The sequence below is a fragment of the Seriola dumerili genome, unplaced genomic scaffold (assembly GCF_002260705.1).
Source record: "Seriola dumerili isolate Sdu_G_001 unplaced genomic scaffold, Sdu_1.0 BDQW01000454.1, whole genome shotgun sequence".
Taxonomy (NCBI): domain Eukaryota; kingdom Metazoa; phylum Chordata; class Actinopteri; order Carangiformes; family Carangidae; genus Seriola; species Seriola dumerili.
In genome coordinates, this window is record NW_019174709.1 from 381,473 (window position 1) to 398,664 (window position 17,192).

General features: G+C 40.4%; 1 protein-coding gene across 1 annotated transcript; it reads right to left on the reverse strand.

Annotated features, from left to right (window-relative positions):
- Positions 1-2,011: 2,011 nt before the first annotated feature.
- Positions 2,012-12,674, reverse strand: LOC111234739 (phosphatidylinositol 4,5-bisphosphate 3-kinase catalytic subunit gamma isoform-like). Its single transcript, XM_022762921.1, has 13 exons — positions 12,585-12,674; positions 12,200-12,447; positions 10,089-11,236; positions 9,204-9,870; positions 8,666-8,731; positions 7,837-8,062; positions 6,422-6,516; positions 5,433-5,576; positions 5,226-5,316; positions 4,191-4,321; positions 3,762-3,873; positions 3,443-3,600; positions 2,012-3,168 (listed from the first exon to the last, which is right to left on the reverse strand). The coding sequence occupies exons 2-13, from the start codon at positions 12,440-12,442 to the stop codon at positions 2,911-2,913; spliced, it is 3,339 nt and encodes a 1,112-aa protein (XP_022618642.1). The 5' UTR covers positions 12,443-12,447; positions 12,585-12,674; the 3' UTR covers positions 2,012-2,910.
- Positions 12,675-17,192: the final 4,518 nt, after the last annotated feature.

The following is a 17,192-nucleotide window of genomic DNA, read 5'->3' on the forward strand; positions in this document are numbered from 1 at the left end:
GATTGGCAGCAGCACAGATAAATCTTCAGCATAATATTCGAACATGGGTGATGAATGATCCACAGCCGACATTAGCGTGCTAAAAACCCAACATTAGCAAGTAGCTAACTTCTTTAGTATTAGCCTTCTACAATAACAAAAATGATGGTAAAGCTGCAGGGTCAGACTTTTGTTCTCATACATTAAGCACTGTTTAAGAACAACATTAAGCGCTACCACAGTCCAAATTATAAGAAGGCACACTCAGCCAGGAGAAATGGGAAACTAGACTCTCTCTGTCTTCACGGGGAGAACATTACATTTCAGGTTGTTTTAGGCAGGTGAGGTATTCAGTTCAGGCCTAGGCCACTTCTCCTAATTTAGGGCTACAATAAAGAAATTTATTTATTTAAAATAAATTACCTAACTACAAATGGCTGTGTCCAGATGCAAAATGTTAATAACTTACATACATAATTAAACAAACTCTAAGGACAACTCTTGAGTTCTGGTCAGTTTCAGTTCTAATGTTGTCTATTGCCATTAAGATAATATTTTTGAGACATGGTCCTCATATTCATCTGTAACCAAGAAACGTGTCTGATGGGGTTGCTCTTGGTATATTTTGGCCTTGTTCAAAAGCTTTTATTTTAAAGAACAGCAATCAGTGCGCTCAAAGCAGACCTTGCCATGTGCAGCAAGTGTTTCTTTCATTTCCATGGTGATGTAATACCACATCTTTAGGTCTTATGAGCTGCACTAAAATGCATTGAAGGTAAAGAGCATGCACAAAGAGAGGGTGAAGCAAAATCAAATAGAAAAAGATCATATAGCAATAAAAAAGACAGAACAAGGAAACAGGTAGAGGAAAGCCGGGGATAGAGAATTCATTCAACGGTGAAAATGATAAAGAAAAAAAATCAATACAGCAGGATTGTGGTCCTGGGCCATGTGGTGACAACACTGTCTGTCTGGCAGCGGCAGACACAGCGTAGGGTGTCGTCTCCTTTACCCTCTTCCTTTGCTCTGAAGCCCTTCCCAACCTTCCCTCCTTTACACACCCCCATACTCACCCTCAAACCCCTGCCCTCTCCTCTCCCGACATTCCTCCCTGTCACACTGTCCTCTTTCTGTTCGAATATGTGTAGTATGTGTTTTGACACCACCCCTCCTCTTCCCTCCCTGTGGCCTTATTTGCATCACAATGAGAGTTGGTTTGTGACCACGTGTTTGTAGCATAAGAAAAGACTTATAGGTTTATCTTTTAACTAGTGTCTTGCACAGTCTGCAAAGAACATCTGCAAAGGGGAACTCCATTTAGTATTGTACTTCCAAAGTAGGGCAGGGTATTAGTGAGAGACATAAAAAAAAGGGGGGATAAAAATCATATCTTTACTTTTAGTCCATAATATGGGACCAGCTCCAAAATCACTGGAGCCTACATTTCCCATACTGTAACCTGACGACATGTTTTCTTTAGATACTCTTTATCAGTATATCTAACATCAGTTCTATCAAAAAAAAATTGTAGATTGTAACGTGAAAAAATAATGTTACTCCCAAGTAATCTACCATGAAGACTACTAAAGTTCAGTCTTTTATAATTACAATATCTCATACTTATATGGAAACTAATGACAGAAATAATGGAAGTATGGAAGTGCAGGTTGGTTCGTCTCACATCAAACCTAGTTTTAAGTGGTTTTAGAAGAGGACTGTTTGATTTGAAATGTCATAATTTTTGTTAAGTGTCCATGTGCGCCAGAGCCCATGAGACTTGATTACGTTGATCAAACTTCAATCATATTTTAAAAATCAAACCTTAGATTCTGAACGTGAAAATCCTATTAAACTCACATTTTTATTCTAAAGCATGATCTGGGTTAAGGGCCTTATAAATATGCACAGGTCGGCCTGCCGTCAGTGTCTTTTTATATATATATACATATATATATACAGCACTGTTCTAAAGTTTAAAAGCAAAGTGAGAATGTTTTGTTGTGAAAACCTTTTCCCTTTGTCCCTTTGATCCTGTTCACAGTGAAAGTACAGCACATGTAGTCAAAGCCAAAAGATCTCACAAGTGCTCACTGTCCAGGAAAACGATAACACTCAGCCGCTGCGACCACAGCCTGACTGATGGACGCTCTGAAAGGCTCCATGTTTCTATGACAACAAGCAGGTAGTTTGGTAGGTTTCAGTCTAAAGCATATAGAGTGGCAGGCTTGCTGGAGATGAGTATGACTGCAGAGCTGATCGACTCGGATCTGTGACCAATAATACATATAATAGAATAATGCCATCAGAGATTTATTCTGTTAACAAAGAAATGTTCATTCAAATATTACAATAACTGGAACTCACAACTATCTAATTATTGTGAAGTGATGCAAAACTTTTTAGTTGAAAGCGATGAGTAGATAACTAAAGTAAACCATGATTGTCTAGATTCTTATGCCTTATTTATCGAGCACTTTTAAAAACAAGACAAAAACAAAGTGTTTTGACAACAGAGCAAAGGCAACAACAACGGAAAGCTGGACAGTAAGGCCAAACTAAAGCAGGACATAAATGAGGTAAAGTTAGAGAGAAAGACAAACAATATACTTCAATAGCTATAAATAAAACAATTGGAGAGAGTAGAACCCGTAAAAACAAACAAAAAAAGATGATAAAAAGACAACACCACATAAAAGCAAGTCTATAAAAATGGGTTTTAAGAAGTGATTTAAAAGAAGTTGCTGATTCTGGTTCCTGGTTCCAAAGTCGAGGGATCCTGATGACAAAGGAGTGCAGAGGGACACTACACAATACATAAATATAACAATAATATATAAAAATAAGCAATGAAAGAAATCAATGTTACATGTAGACATGATCATGCACCATTTCACCTTCTCCGGGGCTGAAGCACAGAAGAACAAAAACACTCTACTTGATGCCCGCTACCATGTGGATCCACCAGTTGGCCTGCACAGTCCAGCCCAGACGCTCACACTCAGAGATCTGCTTGAGGAAATGCTCCTTGGCCTCCGCCTCCCCCTGCTCCTCCTGCAGAGCCTCCCGCAGGTAACGCATGTCCTCTGCGGCGCTCAGCTCGGGGATGCCGGTCAGCAGCATGAGGGAGAAGAGCGTGACCAGCAGGCGGGAGTGGGAGCGCAGGGAGAGGTACGCCTGGGTGCAAGTGTCCTAATGGGGGGGGGGCAAGTGAGAGAGAGCGAGAGATTTCTTGAATAAATGCAAAATAAATAATAAACTCATGTTTTCCTGACAAACATCTCACAAGTCCCCACCAAAGTTCAAGATTTCATCATTTAAGCCTTACGTACAGTTAACGGTAATATTCTATATTTATTTTCTTGTCAACAAATCCCATGAAGAAATAGAAATCAACTACACACACACACACACACACACACACACACACACACACACACACACACACACAATCACGTCCTCTTACCATGAAGCATTGAAAATAGAGGCTGTTGCGACCTTTGACCCTGCCCATGACATACAGGAAGTCGGGTGTGAGGACGAACGGCACACGCTCCCTGCTCACACCGAGAAAGTGTTTCCTGTTACCCAGGATGTGGCCGAAGTCGATGTGAAACAAGTTCCCTAAGAGGGTGAGGAAACACGACAGCATTCAAGTTTATTTTCATTTCATACTTCAGTGTTTTGCTCATTCATTCATCTTTCCCATAATTCAGTCTTTCTCTTGGAAAAATGACATCACCTGTCAGCTGATAGGTTAAATGAATAGCCAGTGTGATGCATACCTTGGTCTGTGATCATGATGTTGTCATTGTGTCGATCTCCTATACCCAGAACATAAGTGGCCACGCAGTAACCAGCACAGGACTTCACGAACCTCTCCACAGTGTTGTAGTGCTGTCGGCAAATCAGGTTACAGTCTAATAACATACATGGAAGATGGCAAACTGCTCTAATGACAGCTGATGCCTACAGTGCAGTTTTGTAAATATTTTATATAATGAAAACATTTTAAGAAAAGGAATAAATACCAACTGGTCTTTATCAGACAAGCTGTCAAACATTAACATGATATATTAATATAGGATTGTTGAACTTAAACAGCTGCACACACACCGTTGTGACCCTGCATGTCATTTAATTTTTAATATAAAATTATATTACCAGTTAATTTAGATCCAATTTCGGTCCTCTTTGTTTTCCATATTACTTACGATTTCCTGGAGAGGACACTTCGACTTGAGCCACTCAAACAGAGCATCGTTTCTGAAGGCTCCAGCTGTTCCTCTGTGGTTCTTCTGGACCGCTGCGATAGTCGCTGCATTCCTCACAATCTCAATCATTCCTGTTGATGAAAACAATTAAATTCATAATGAGTTTATTTTTCATTTTTCACTTTACATAAAACATTGTGGTTCAATCCTGGATGTAATTTTTAGAATTAGTGTGTAAGTGTAATTGCTCTTGTCCAATTAGGTTAAACTCTCAGTTTATATTGCAAAATACACCTGTGACTCTCGAGGACCTTTGAAAAGTTTGAGAAAGTTACCGTAATGATGTCATCAGGCTCATCTCAGTTATATAACTGAGATTGATGAGAGCTACTTATTAAATACCACTGAGTTGCACCATGGGAAGTGTAGGATCCAGAGTTTTTGGGGGTGTGACACATACAAGAATCTAAAAGTCTGGATATCTCTGACTTTGCTGCTTGAATTTTGACAATTATTTTTTGTACTCTGCCACACACAGGCCTCCAGCCTTTATGGAAGTACCAATAGTGAACAACTGGAGTTACCTTTTAACTTCACGCCAAATGTCATTGAAATCTGGCAACAACTTTTTGAGATTTCTTCCCATGACTGACACGTGACCTCCTAGGTAGAGGTAATGAGTGCGTAGCCAACCATATGATATGAGAACGTAAACTAAGTTAAATAAAAACCAATTGATAGTCCACAGAGCCTGGTTATGAAATACTGGGTCCCAAAAGTGAACCAACTCTGTAGGCTGATTCCAGTGTTTTTTAGACTAACTATACTTGATTTTTAGTACTTTAAGACAAACTTAATAAATCAGATAATCATTTACTTACAGGTTCATAATTTCCTAGGAAGTTTCCTGAAAAGAAATATAAAATCTGGTGCTAACTATAGGGAAAACTGAGGTCCTGACTCAGTTAGGTAGGGTTCAGGGGAAACTTGAGCTCCAGGCGACTGTACTGGTTTGAACTGCACTGATGTTGATACCTATGTTGTGTCCTGTGGAGATGCAGCCATATGGAACAAGGTTAAGGTCCAGAGATTTCTCCTGCCAGATAGAGTCCATCACCACCAGTGTCTAAACAGGAACGCATACATTATAGATAAATACATTCACCAACACTAAACACCAACATTAGCGAGATTACTCATGGGTAAGATTAGTAATTAAGACAAAACAAAAATCTCCCTGACCTGAATGACCAGCATGTCCTGTCTGAGGTCGTCTCCTTGTTTGAAGATTATTCCAACAGGTGTAGCAGAGGTGGGCGACGGCATGGGAGAGAACTCCAGCCACAGAGGCTTCTTCTTAGAGGCCATCACCTTGCATTTGTCCAGCTGCGCAAGAGGGACACAAAAACAACTGATTTGTTTGTGTGATTCATTTTAAAAGCCCTGAACTTAGGTCCACAAAACTTTTCTGCCAACATCAGAACAGTTTCATGATGAAGCAGATTACTCTAAAGATGTCTTTTCCTGAACTTCTTCTTTAACTGTGATTGTTCCTTATACAGTCATATATGCAGTGAATATGTCATAAAACAGAAATGTCTACAGCTTTTACCCAAGTTTTCAGGGGCTTTAACACCTGAGATCCTGTTTGTTTGGGGTCAGACTAATACTTTGACAGTGTGGTGAATCTTTAGAGAGAGACTTGTTAAACTGTTTGGACTCAGAGAGACGTTTTCCTTCACTTTGTCGGACTCCTTCTATCAGCACTGCTTTCCACAGAGGTATTGTGTCTAGTACTTTAATAGCTTTGTACTTCTATTAAAGACCTCAGAGGGTTTTTATTTTTGGCCTTTCCCTCCCTGTGCTCTCAGCATAGTTACAAATACTTTACTGCTTGCTAGAAAAGGACCCGCCTCAACAGTGGAGGATCTTGGAGTGGCAGAAGTAAGACTGACAGTACTCATAATGGATATGCTTTCATGAAGTAATAAAAGCATGAATCACCATTGTGCAGTATGAAGGAGAAAGTAAAATGTCTCTTGTCGGTGAGTGGATTTTTTTTACAGATGCAACAGATGCTGTAAGGTTTTTCTTTGTAGCTTTGAAAGTGCAAACTGTTAATTTTCAATGTTAAATAACCTCTGTGTAATTTACTGCCCACTTGTGGTGGCAGCAGTGTACTGTCCCTGAAAGTACAGTATCTCTCGTCATTTTCGTGGGTGTCGGCTTACCAGGATCCTTCCAACTTTGACGCGGGGGTCAAAGGGCAACAGGAATTCTTCTGGCAGACTGGAGTTTTTCAGGAGCTCTTGAAGCCTGAGCGGAGCTAAAACGACAGCAAAACCGAAACGAAACAATTAAGCGAATTAGACAAAACAGCCAATATTCATTATTGAGATGGATATAATCACTAGGACTGGTGAGCTGCCAGTAAGCCTATGGAGTGAAAGAATCAATGCAAGGTTAAATGCAAAATGCTCTTTTGATTGATGTGTGTGAAGTAAATTGCATGAATCTCTGTTGGTATTTGGGGTTTGAAACAGCTGAAAAACCTCAATGCATTCCTAATGAGCAGCAGGAAAATCATAGTATATGTGGAACATGACAGCATTTTCAACACCATTCAAGAACTGCTCATTTATAGGAAACGCATCAACGTCACACAAAACCCGTCAGGAGATATACTTACCATCATGCACAGACAAAATGCAATAAGAGCTTCCCAGTGTTCATTAGCAGCCGCGACAGAGTATGGCTGGCATTGTTTGTCATCATGGCAAAATGTGGTCCTGGACATATCTACTCTGCCACAGAGATGGTTTTAAGTATTATTATTAATATCTACTAAGTATATCTGTGTCTGTGGACAGATTTTTGATTGTGCTATAGCATCACAACCGTGTAAGATACAGTCATGGAACTTTACAGGTGTGTAATTGCGTTCAAAGTGACGGCCGAGTTCGAACAATGAGTACAACAACACTACTGCTTATATGGCAAAAACTTTGGCCTGCCGAACAATAACATCTGAAGGGGTGATGGAGGACCACAGGTCATGACATAATGAAAACATCCACCTACAAAGCTCACTTCATTGATCTGGTCACATTCATTGAGAGCCGCGTCAGAACCCTCTGTTTGGTGGGTTACTGCACATGGTTCTCACCAGGTTTAAGTCACAACCCAAGAAGAGAATAAAAGGAAGTTTGCATTTCTGTTTGGTAAAGCCAGAGTGACACCACTAAAGGATGTAACTATTCCCCGCCTGTGGTTGACAGCAGCCGTCCTTGCTGTTAGAGCTGAATCTCCAGTTGAAGATCTGCCTCACAGCATGTATAGTATTTCTATAGATTTCTCTGGGGTTAGGTATCGCAGGAGCTTAAAGTAAAACATCAACCCTGCTGCTGTATTGATTTTGACTACTTTTTTTCTTCTATTTGTTTCCTCACATGTTCTTAGAGATTATAGAAATCTAAAAAATAAATGGAGTGAGTTTTTAAATGTGTCATCACTTAATAATTTAAAATGTAACCAGACAATACAAAACAATACAAAAATACTTTAAAGAATATCTAACAACACTCATTTTGATCTAAAAGTACTTGTGTATTAATCCATGAAAATGCTTTTCTTAGTTGTGTCCCACCTGTAGGAGGGAGGTCGGTCTTGTCAGGGAAGAGTCTTTTGATAAATATAGCGACCTCCTGCAGGGCCTCCACAGCCTGGACCTGCTGGGTGAAGCTGTCGAGCATGGCTTGGCCGCAGCCCAGCAGGTAGGCCTCCAGAATCACAGCCATGCGTTGGCGGAAGTACAGACACCCTGCTACCTCGCTGCGGACATACCAGAAGAAGAAGTGGCCAATTCTCTTGCTCTGCATTGAAGGAGTGAGTTCAGTGAGTTCACATAACACTAATCAATAGGTGTTCCCCACATTTCTTATGTGCTATTCCATCTTTAATCTACCAAGCTGCATGAAACAGGAAACACCATCAAACACTTTGAGGACCAAATTTGACCTGGTTTCTCTCTGCAGCTGGTACAATTTTGAAAACAGAATAAAGGAGAGAGTAGTAAACACTTACAAATTTAATCACAAGGACTATAAAGCTACTGTCACCATCTAAGGTTAAAAAGGTAAAGACAACATCATCAAGCAACCGAACATTTTTTTCTCACTGCTGAAACATGTAAATCACCAGTCACACTCGTGACAGTAAGTGATTAATTTAGCATATAGCATTTTAATCTGTCAGTAAACGTGAAATATATTTAAATTACCTGCTTTTCAGAGACATAATGCATTAAATTATTATTGTTACAGATGTTGATTAAGCTCCCCTCTAAAAAATTTAAAAAAAAACCTGCAGTGGACAGATTATTAAAACTATTCTTTAAAAACGGGAATGGCAACAAATCCTTGTATACTAATCTTGGTATAGCATGATACTGTATGTACCATGGCAGCATGACTTACCTGCAGAGCTCTTTGGATGAGGTACCGAGCGAGGAAACTATCATGGTAAGGTTCCACTTTAAGGGTCTATATGAATAAAGAGGGCAGAGTAAAATTAGTAATTACTAATTGCACCAATCTACAGTCTGAAACTCTCAATACATCTCGGCCAAACTATAAATATAATACAGTGTAACACAAACCCCCACTTTCTTCCTGATCTCTGACTGTGGACTGTGGAAGTTGCAGTGCACACAGAAACGATACGCTAAATCTGCCAGTGTTCATTTGGCCTCAATCTAAATTCTTATTAGATTTTTTGTTTTTATTTAGTTAATAATTGATTGATTTATTTATAGGTGTGGAAACAAATCTATACTCATTGCTAATGCTATGAAGTGGGGGGGGGGGTTCACTGGGTTGCATAATATTGATTGTAGCTTCCAACAGAAAAGTGGATTCACATATTTTGATATTTTGCACAGTTCCTACACATTTTTTTTTCTTTCACATCAACAGTGCACACTTTGGATGAGTCTGTTTTGAAACAAACACATACCTGCACCAGCTGCAGCAAATACCTCAACACATCATCATTGGACAGGCTTTCCAGTCTCTGCACCGCAAGTCTCCTGACCGTCTCATCTGCAAAGTCCATGCTTAACAGCTCCAGAGCCACTGTTACATCCAGATCCCCAGGATCCCAGTGTCCCAGTAGCCAGTGGACATCCTCAACCACCTTGCGGTTCATCCAATCAACATTGCGCAGGTAGTAGGGCAGGTTGGAGGCGTAGCGGACGCTCTCCATCCGAAACCTTTTAAGGCCAGCGTCGCTGGGGCTGACGACCGAGTACGGGCATCTGAGGGTTACAGTGTCAGTTGATGGGCTCTGAGGAGTTGTCACATGCAGAGAGGAAGAATCCGTGCTGGGTAAGGTGGAAGAAGGTGAGGAGGACAAGGAGGAGGAGGGTGCATGAGAGGAAGCAGGAGATTTGGTTGGGGAGAGGCTGGAGGTGGGACTACTGGAACATTCAGAGGAACTGAAGCTGTTTGGGAGAACCACAGGGAAGCTGTAGCGGTCTAGAAAGAAGCTGATAGCCATGGAGTCAGCTATGTCTGGGTTAGTAGCAGAAGACAGCTTGTCTGCCTGGTAGGTGATGGCCTCTTCCTCCAGGTCAGGGTAAGACCACATGTGCAGGGTGTGGGGGCCCTGGCTAAGGACGGACCTGCGGGGATGAACAAGAGGTGAGCGATCCATAATGTCGAACATGCACGATTTGAAAACATTTGTAATGAATTAGTTATTGTAATAATTGTTACAACATATATTTTCAAAGCATAATATCAATGAATTAGTTACTCTCATCGGCTGTAGGTGAATTTTTTTTTGTGTTGCCCTTTTTTTTTTTGACATTTGACACTGCTGAATACAAAAGAAACTGACCTGTGATCTATGAGGAGAAGATTAACAAAGTAGAGCACCTTCCCCTCCCCTGAGTCTTTGGTTGCTGGGAAAGTGTCACCACCACTCGTGTTAATAGTGAGACCCAGCTTGGCTCCACGAGGCAGATCCCTGAGCAGGACGTCAAAATCCAGCCACTCATTCCACAGTACTTCATCTGCGAAGGCCTTGGGAGAAGAGGACACTGAGCAGAGAACCTTGTTACCATAAAGTATGGAGGCTTCGACATAAACGGACGGAGGGCATTTGCTCGGAAGATTCGGGATGTCAAAGCCAAGTAGTTTGACTCTGAGTTTCCTGTTGCAGTCCCACAAGGATATCATGAAGATGTCTTCCAAATCCTTCCCTTCAAGTCGGAGATCATCATGGGAGCTGAACTGGCCGCTGAAACCATCAACGAGCGGCCAGTCCACAAACTCCACAGTCTCCTCGGCAAGGTGCGACACAGGTACGATAGAGAGGTGGAGCTCTTGATTGGTTTTCAAGCACTGTCGAACCCAGAGGAAATCGCTGAGGGGGTAGTCTCCGGATAAAAACTCCTCCCTCCCTGAGACCTTCAACACCAGATTATCAGTAGCATCATGACCAAGCCCCTGGTCGGCCATCACCTTTCTAAAAATTTGAAGAAGGATTTTTGGCGTTACGCTAATATCAACCGGTATACTGAAGCTGAGCTTGTTCATGTAATGAAAGGCGACAGGAAGCTTTCTGTTCAGCCAGTCCTGCAGGTCAGCGGGAATGGGGGCACATGTGATCCAAGGCTCTGTGGCATACAACTTGTCGTCCCGATTTTTTAGCGCTTGTCTTCTCGGAGATGCCAGTTTCCGGCGGGTGAATGTGAGCTCGCCCAGCCTGTCGGACGCTTCTTTCTCCAGGTCGTGTCCAATCAGGTAAGCCAGACACTGCTGCTGTTTCTTGTCCTCCTCTGAATCAAACGCCACCACAGGTTGTACCACCACGTGTGCCGACAGGCGCCCGGTGTCATCACGTGACCACGGGATGTCTAACGTCCTGATAACCTGACAGTCATCGTAGGCCTCATACCAGTCATCCCCCCTTGCGTATAGCAGGGTGTATTTCTCCGGGTCAAGAAATCCAAGTGGATCTGGATGGCAGTGTTTTTCCTGAGCCTGAAGGAACAAATATTCAACAAAATCTGATGGTTGGAGCTTGATAATATGTTTAAACAAGCACAGAAGTTCACAGTCACGTTAGCAGCTCTGTGAGGTCTTGACATAAACTGTACATAGCATACAGACCCTAACCCTAATTTAGACCAAAATACTGGACAAAACTTTGACCTTTGACCTAGCGTTACTAGAACTTTTTTTTGACCATGTCTATTCTCTGTTCCTAACTCAACCAACCACTACTACTACCACCACCTCTTGAACAAAATGACAATATACTGCAGGTATTTTAGTAAATATTCAGGTAGAAAAGTATTTACTGTATCTATAAAGTACTCAAGAACAGTGGTTCTCAACCTGTGGGCCGACCACAAAGTTATTGCAAGTAAGCAGACAAAGTAAGGCCTATCACTGTGATAACCCAATGACTGGAACTTTTATGTTATTGCCAGCTGGACCACATCATATACTTGTTTGCTATCTCAGTCTGATTGCTCGGTAAAAAATTACATGCATGGCAAAAACTGAGTATCAAAATGGATAGATGGTTAGCAACAGGAATAATTACAAGGACAGCTAATCAAGAGACAGCAGGTGAAGCCACAGGTGATCGCTCTGGTCAAACAAACAAAAGAAAAATTGAGCTTCCCACTGCTTTCAGTTCAGTCCTGAATGTTTGATCATTATTATTAAAATAAAATGTTCTGAGAACACATTATTTAGCCTCCAAATTGTTACTGGGCCGGATGTGGCTGTTAACATTTTCAAGAGAGCCATTAGTTGGAACAAGTGGGGAACCACTGACCTAGATTATACTCAGTTGCAAGGTCCAGCAAGTATAATTAATTAATAATTAATAGTTATACACACACATACATACATAAACCCTCAGAAAGTGCACAAAAGAAAACAAATTTTACACATACTTTTGAACAACAGACCATGCAACATGGTTGGGCCTACCTGCATACAGATGCGTAGTCGCAGCTGGTAGATGCTACACTGTGCAGGGAGGATGACTGACACTGACTCACAACGCATATCGGCATTGAAACCCTCATCACAACCTGGTGGTGGACCAGGTCCAGGCTTCAACTGGCAGATAAACTTCAGGTTGATATCAGAGCAGCTCTGAGTCAACATCCCTGATAGAGAGTCCACTGCACGAGGACTGTGAGGCCGATTCATGAACAATTCGGGATCCATTCATACTGGAAGAGAGCAAAAGTATTTTAAAAACTCAGTGCATATGCAACTAACAGGTTATTAGAAATGTCTCCGCAGTACAATTCACAATTAATATGGCATTGCAGATGGAGTTGCTTGCAAAGCAAAACATTTACCTTACCTTTTATTTCCCTTAGAACAACAGGTGCTGCTCTCTGAAAATCTTCAGGTGGAGTCTGTGTGAGTCTGTGCTTGTATGATTGTGTGCAACTGTGACTTCTCTTTTGGTGATTGCTCAGGACTTCCTCATTCTTTTGTACCTGTTCTCATACACTGGCGCAGAAATAAATATTTAACAAACCAAGCTGTTGACTTCCTTGTTCCCTTTCTGTACCTAAGAGGTTATTAATTACATCAGGCTTAACCTCTTCTGACATTTTCACAATCAATGTTTCACAACAGGCTGGCAGGGTAAATAGATACTTTAATAATGTTCTGCTTTAAAACAAATAAAAGACACAATGAAGTGTGTTTCCCTTGGTTGTTACACACTCACAAATATGGTTCTATAACAAAGAGTTTTAAGGGTGCAGTATTCTGTGTGTTACAGGAATGAACTAAACATGTTTGGCTTGTTTGGTTTGCTGTTCTATGAAGGCGCTGTCAGATGGATTAACCTTAATTTCACCAATCCTCAAGTAAAAGGTGCAGTTGCTGATAGTTCACTCACCATATTGTATGAGTGGTTCTTATGATTCCCTTAACTGCACTGCTCAGTATTCACACAGCGCTTATCTTCTGACTCCTTGGGATTGAAAAGTGCTTTGCAGATAACAAATGTGATCATGTTCATGCTCTCGATCAATGTATTTTTAGGCACAGTATTTCAGACAGCAGGGGAGCCAGGGGGAGCTTGGCTTCTATTATTAAGTCCTGAGCTACCCTGAAAACCCTAACCCTTTGAATTTCGGAGAGGGTGCTCTAATCTCTGACAAAACATATTTTTGTCATGTATATTTATTTTTCTTCATCACCATGGGCTCTACGGAAAGTTAGGTAATTAGTGATGTATGATTCATGCATGAGGTTGAGTCATCACTAAATATTTAATAAAGACACACGCCAACATGCATGAGATTCCCTCTCTTTGGCACTCACTACCTTTGTCCACTCTCAGAGTCTGCATTGATCACTATATTGGCTGATAGTATATTCAGAATGACCTCTTTCCTTTTTTTATAGAAGTGGAACTCAAAAGGAAGTGTGTTGTTATTGACGGCTATTGAAGTGTATAATAGGCTAAAACAGGAAGTTCTGTAGTTCTCCTTTGAATTCTGTATAGAAATATGTTGTAAATATATCAGACAATACAAGACAATCTCTCCCTGTTCAGTAGCTTGCTGCTCCATCGATGTCCAATCTTTCAGTGAATTTAAATTAGTCTGCATGTCTAAACAAATACTTCCTGGGTGGCCTCCTGAGGCCTATTCTATGACACAGGCTTTGAGGTTATCGAGGTAACTTCAGGTTTAACTCTGGATTTTATCTCTGAAATTTAGAGGACCTCTGAGCCAGATGTGTAGCATTCGCCTAACAACACCCAAACAAACTTAATGATATAGAGGGAATTTGTGAAGCCATGCCAACACCACTGCCATGAAATGGATGTGGCCCCTCATGATGATGACTCTCATCAAACATGTTTTCAAATGATTCATCTGTCCTTAGAGCATAGTCTGTCCATGGGTATGTCATGTGTAAGTAGTATTGTGACATATTTAATTTTATATATTTGATCTATAATATTCTAAGGCCAGGGGTGGACTGGGACAAAAATTCAGCCCTGGCATTTTCTGTCCAGACCAGCCCACACATTATCAGCGGACACTGCATAGAAGTCCACTAATCTCACAGCATCTTCTCTCATGCATACTACAAAGGATAGCAGTTAACAAATAAAGCATTTAACTATGAACTCGAGGACTAAAATTGACAGCTATAGCAATAAATCAATCAATCTTTATTCATTATAGTGTCAAATCACAACAGAAGTTATGTCATGACTAGAGGTGGGACGAGACTAATGGGAAGAACCCGTATGCTACCCTTTCAGTTTTTAGTCTGTGAAACCACAGAATAATGTACAAGATAAAAGATTAGTTCATATTGAACGAAACGAAACGTGCTGCAGTTGTTGGTTATATAGTGTGTTTACAATGAATTCTTATCTTCCCTTTAGTTGTTTACTCTTTATTTCCTTGCATTTAAATTTTATAATATTCATACTGTATTTTTGTGTATTCATATCTATCTTCACAATTGAATATACACACACAACAGATCTAACATGTTTGATTATAAAGAACTGGTATGGAATTGTCCTATCGCATGTTTGTCTGTATCAGGACCAGAATTCCAGTCTAATCACCAATGATGGACCAGCACCAGCCTTTTCTTCTGCATCTGGCCTCATCAATCAACCCCTTTACATCAACACCTGGAGGTATTATCCCTGCACATGACGGATATTGTCTATACTGTGATCTTTTGCACATCTTGCCCAGCAGGAGTTTTGTCATTCTAAAACACTTTTGTACATAGTTTTGTAGGATTGTTTTCATTGTTTTATTAATTTTTTCTTTAATATAGGTATCGATGTATATTTATGTTCAGTGTCACACAGGAATTTTGAGCACCACATTTTACAGTTTTGTGCTTTGCATGTGTACATAGACAGAAGCGCTTCCTCTTTCAGTGTTTTTGTGTGTGTGTGTCTTCTTCACATGTACATGTATCATTTGTTCAGATTTAGTCATAAAGTTTTATTACAGTATATGGTAAATGAAGTTTAAATGGATGATTGATTAATCTTTTATCTTGTTAAGTCCTCAGAATGCTTCACACTCATTCAAAAAACACCAACATCTCTCATGAAATGCTCATCGATACGGTGTATTGGGCTAAGGTTAAACTCACACGTCTCGTTCAGTCTTCTGGTGGTCCATCTGAAAATAATCATCTAATTCGTTAGATATTAGGCCTTAAAACCAGGTATTTTGGGGGCGTGTCTGTTTGATTGATAAGCCTGGTCTGTAGTGATTGATCAGATGACGCAGCAGGCCGGGAGGTCGATCACCGGAGGGGAGCTTGGGTCGTGTGTGCATTGTATTGAATCAGTTGTGCTAAATTTCTGTCATTTTTCTTAATATTTGTCGGCGGAGGAGGAATTTTGCACTGACAGTTTACTGTTAGTTGTTTAGTTTTAATGAGTTTTCGGTTCACAGTAATTATGGCTCGTTCTTCGGCACTAACACACTGGAGAGACGCTGATAAACAGTTTCTCTCGGTGGGTAAATGTTTATTTTCTTTAACGTCCAAAAGTTTTAACGTGTATGATGCTCCTAAAAGCTGGAGCGTTTTTTCCCCAACGTGTTTTGACCGGAGAACAGGAGACAGTTAACATCCAAATTAATATTAAAGTTAATCTGAATTACAAATGCACTTTGCTAACTAGCTAGCTAGCTGATTACTTAGTGTTTGCTATGGTAACCGTACCTTGTCCCAAACATGCAAACATTTGCAGGACAAGAATGAATATAGTTGAACAATTAACTCACTCTCATGCGGCTGATAGGATTTTCCCACATGCAGCAAAACATTCAGTTTTATCTCATTAACTTATTTTCTGTCTCCTCTTCTCGCTGGTATCTTGTATTGAGTTCAATACACAATGTATAATAGAACATTATCTTGTGGGGGTTTGTCATTTAATACTGTGAATTCATACACAGAAGTCCTCAACTGAAGCAGGTATTCATGCACCTGTCCTGACAGCTGGTATATGTGTGTGATTAACTGTGATCCACCGTGTCTGAACCAAAGTGTTTGTCTTTTACTGTCATTCAGAGGAATCCACACTGAAAACTGAATGACTGGTGCCAACAGAAGGAGGACCTCATGTATGGACAAAGGAGACTGCACGGACATCCTTAGTTCTCAAATGGGCTGTGATGATGGTGATGATGATGATGATGATGATGATGATGACGATGCCAGAAAACCACTTCCAGTTCAGCTTCCTCTGATGAGAAGACAGACCAGCTGTTTAGACATTTGTTATGTGCCGGTCAGAACTTGCCTGCTTTAGTTCCTGGCTGCTCCAAAGCCTCAAATGATGTCACTTCCTCTCTGTGATGTCAGTTAAAAGCAACAGTACATTGTTTATAGACAAAACATGTTAATGTGACGGGTGGTAAATCAAAATGAGGGACACACACAAATCATTACATTTTTACAAAAAAGTATGTTTTTATTAAATAAATATCTTATGTAAATAGGGACACACATATAATCCTGACAATAATAAAGGTTTGATTAAAAAAACAACATTTAATGGTGATATTTTTGGATACAAATGTCAAGTTGTTCATGTTCTAAGGAAAAATGGCTAAAAATACTATGTTAGTCTTTATAAATAGTATTTTCTCATTTAATATCATGGTAAGAGTACTTGACTGAATGGTTTTAAGATTTGGAAACCTACTTTTGCACATTTTTGTGCCTTATGCATCTCATGAAATGTTGCAGACCCAAATGGCTCCCGTTTCATAAAATGACTCATCTATCTTCTGTATGGGGATATAGAGGTACAGCTTTATTGCAGATCAGCTTCTGTTAGGGCATGTACATGTGTGTATACATGTCTTGCTGTGGTTGTGGGGACAAATTTGTGTTTGAAACCATCAGCGTGAGGTTATTTTGGCCAGTTGTGACAGCTTCAAAAGGCTTT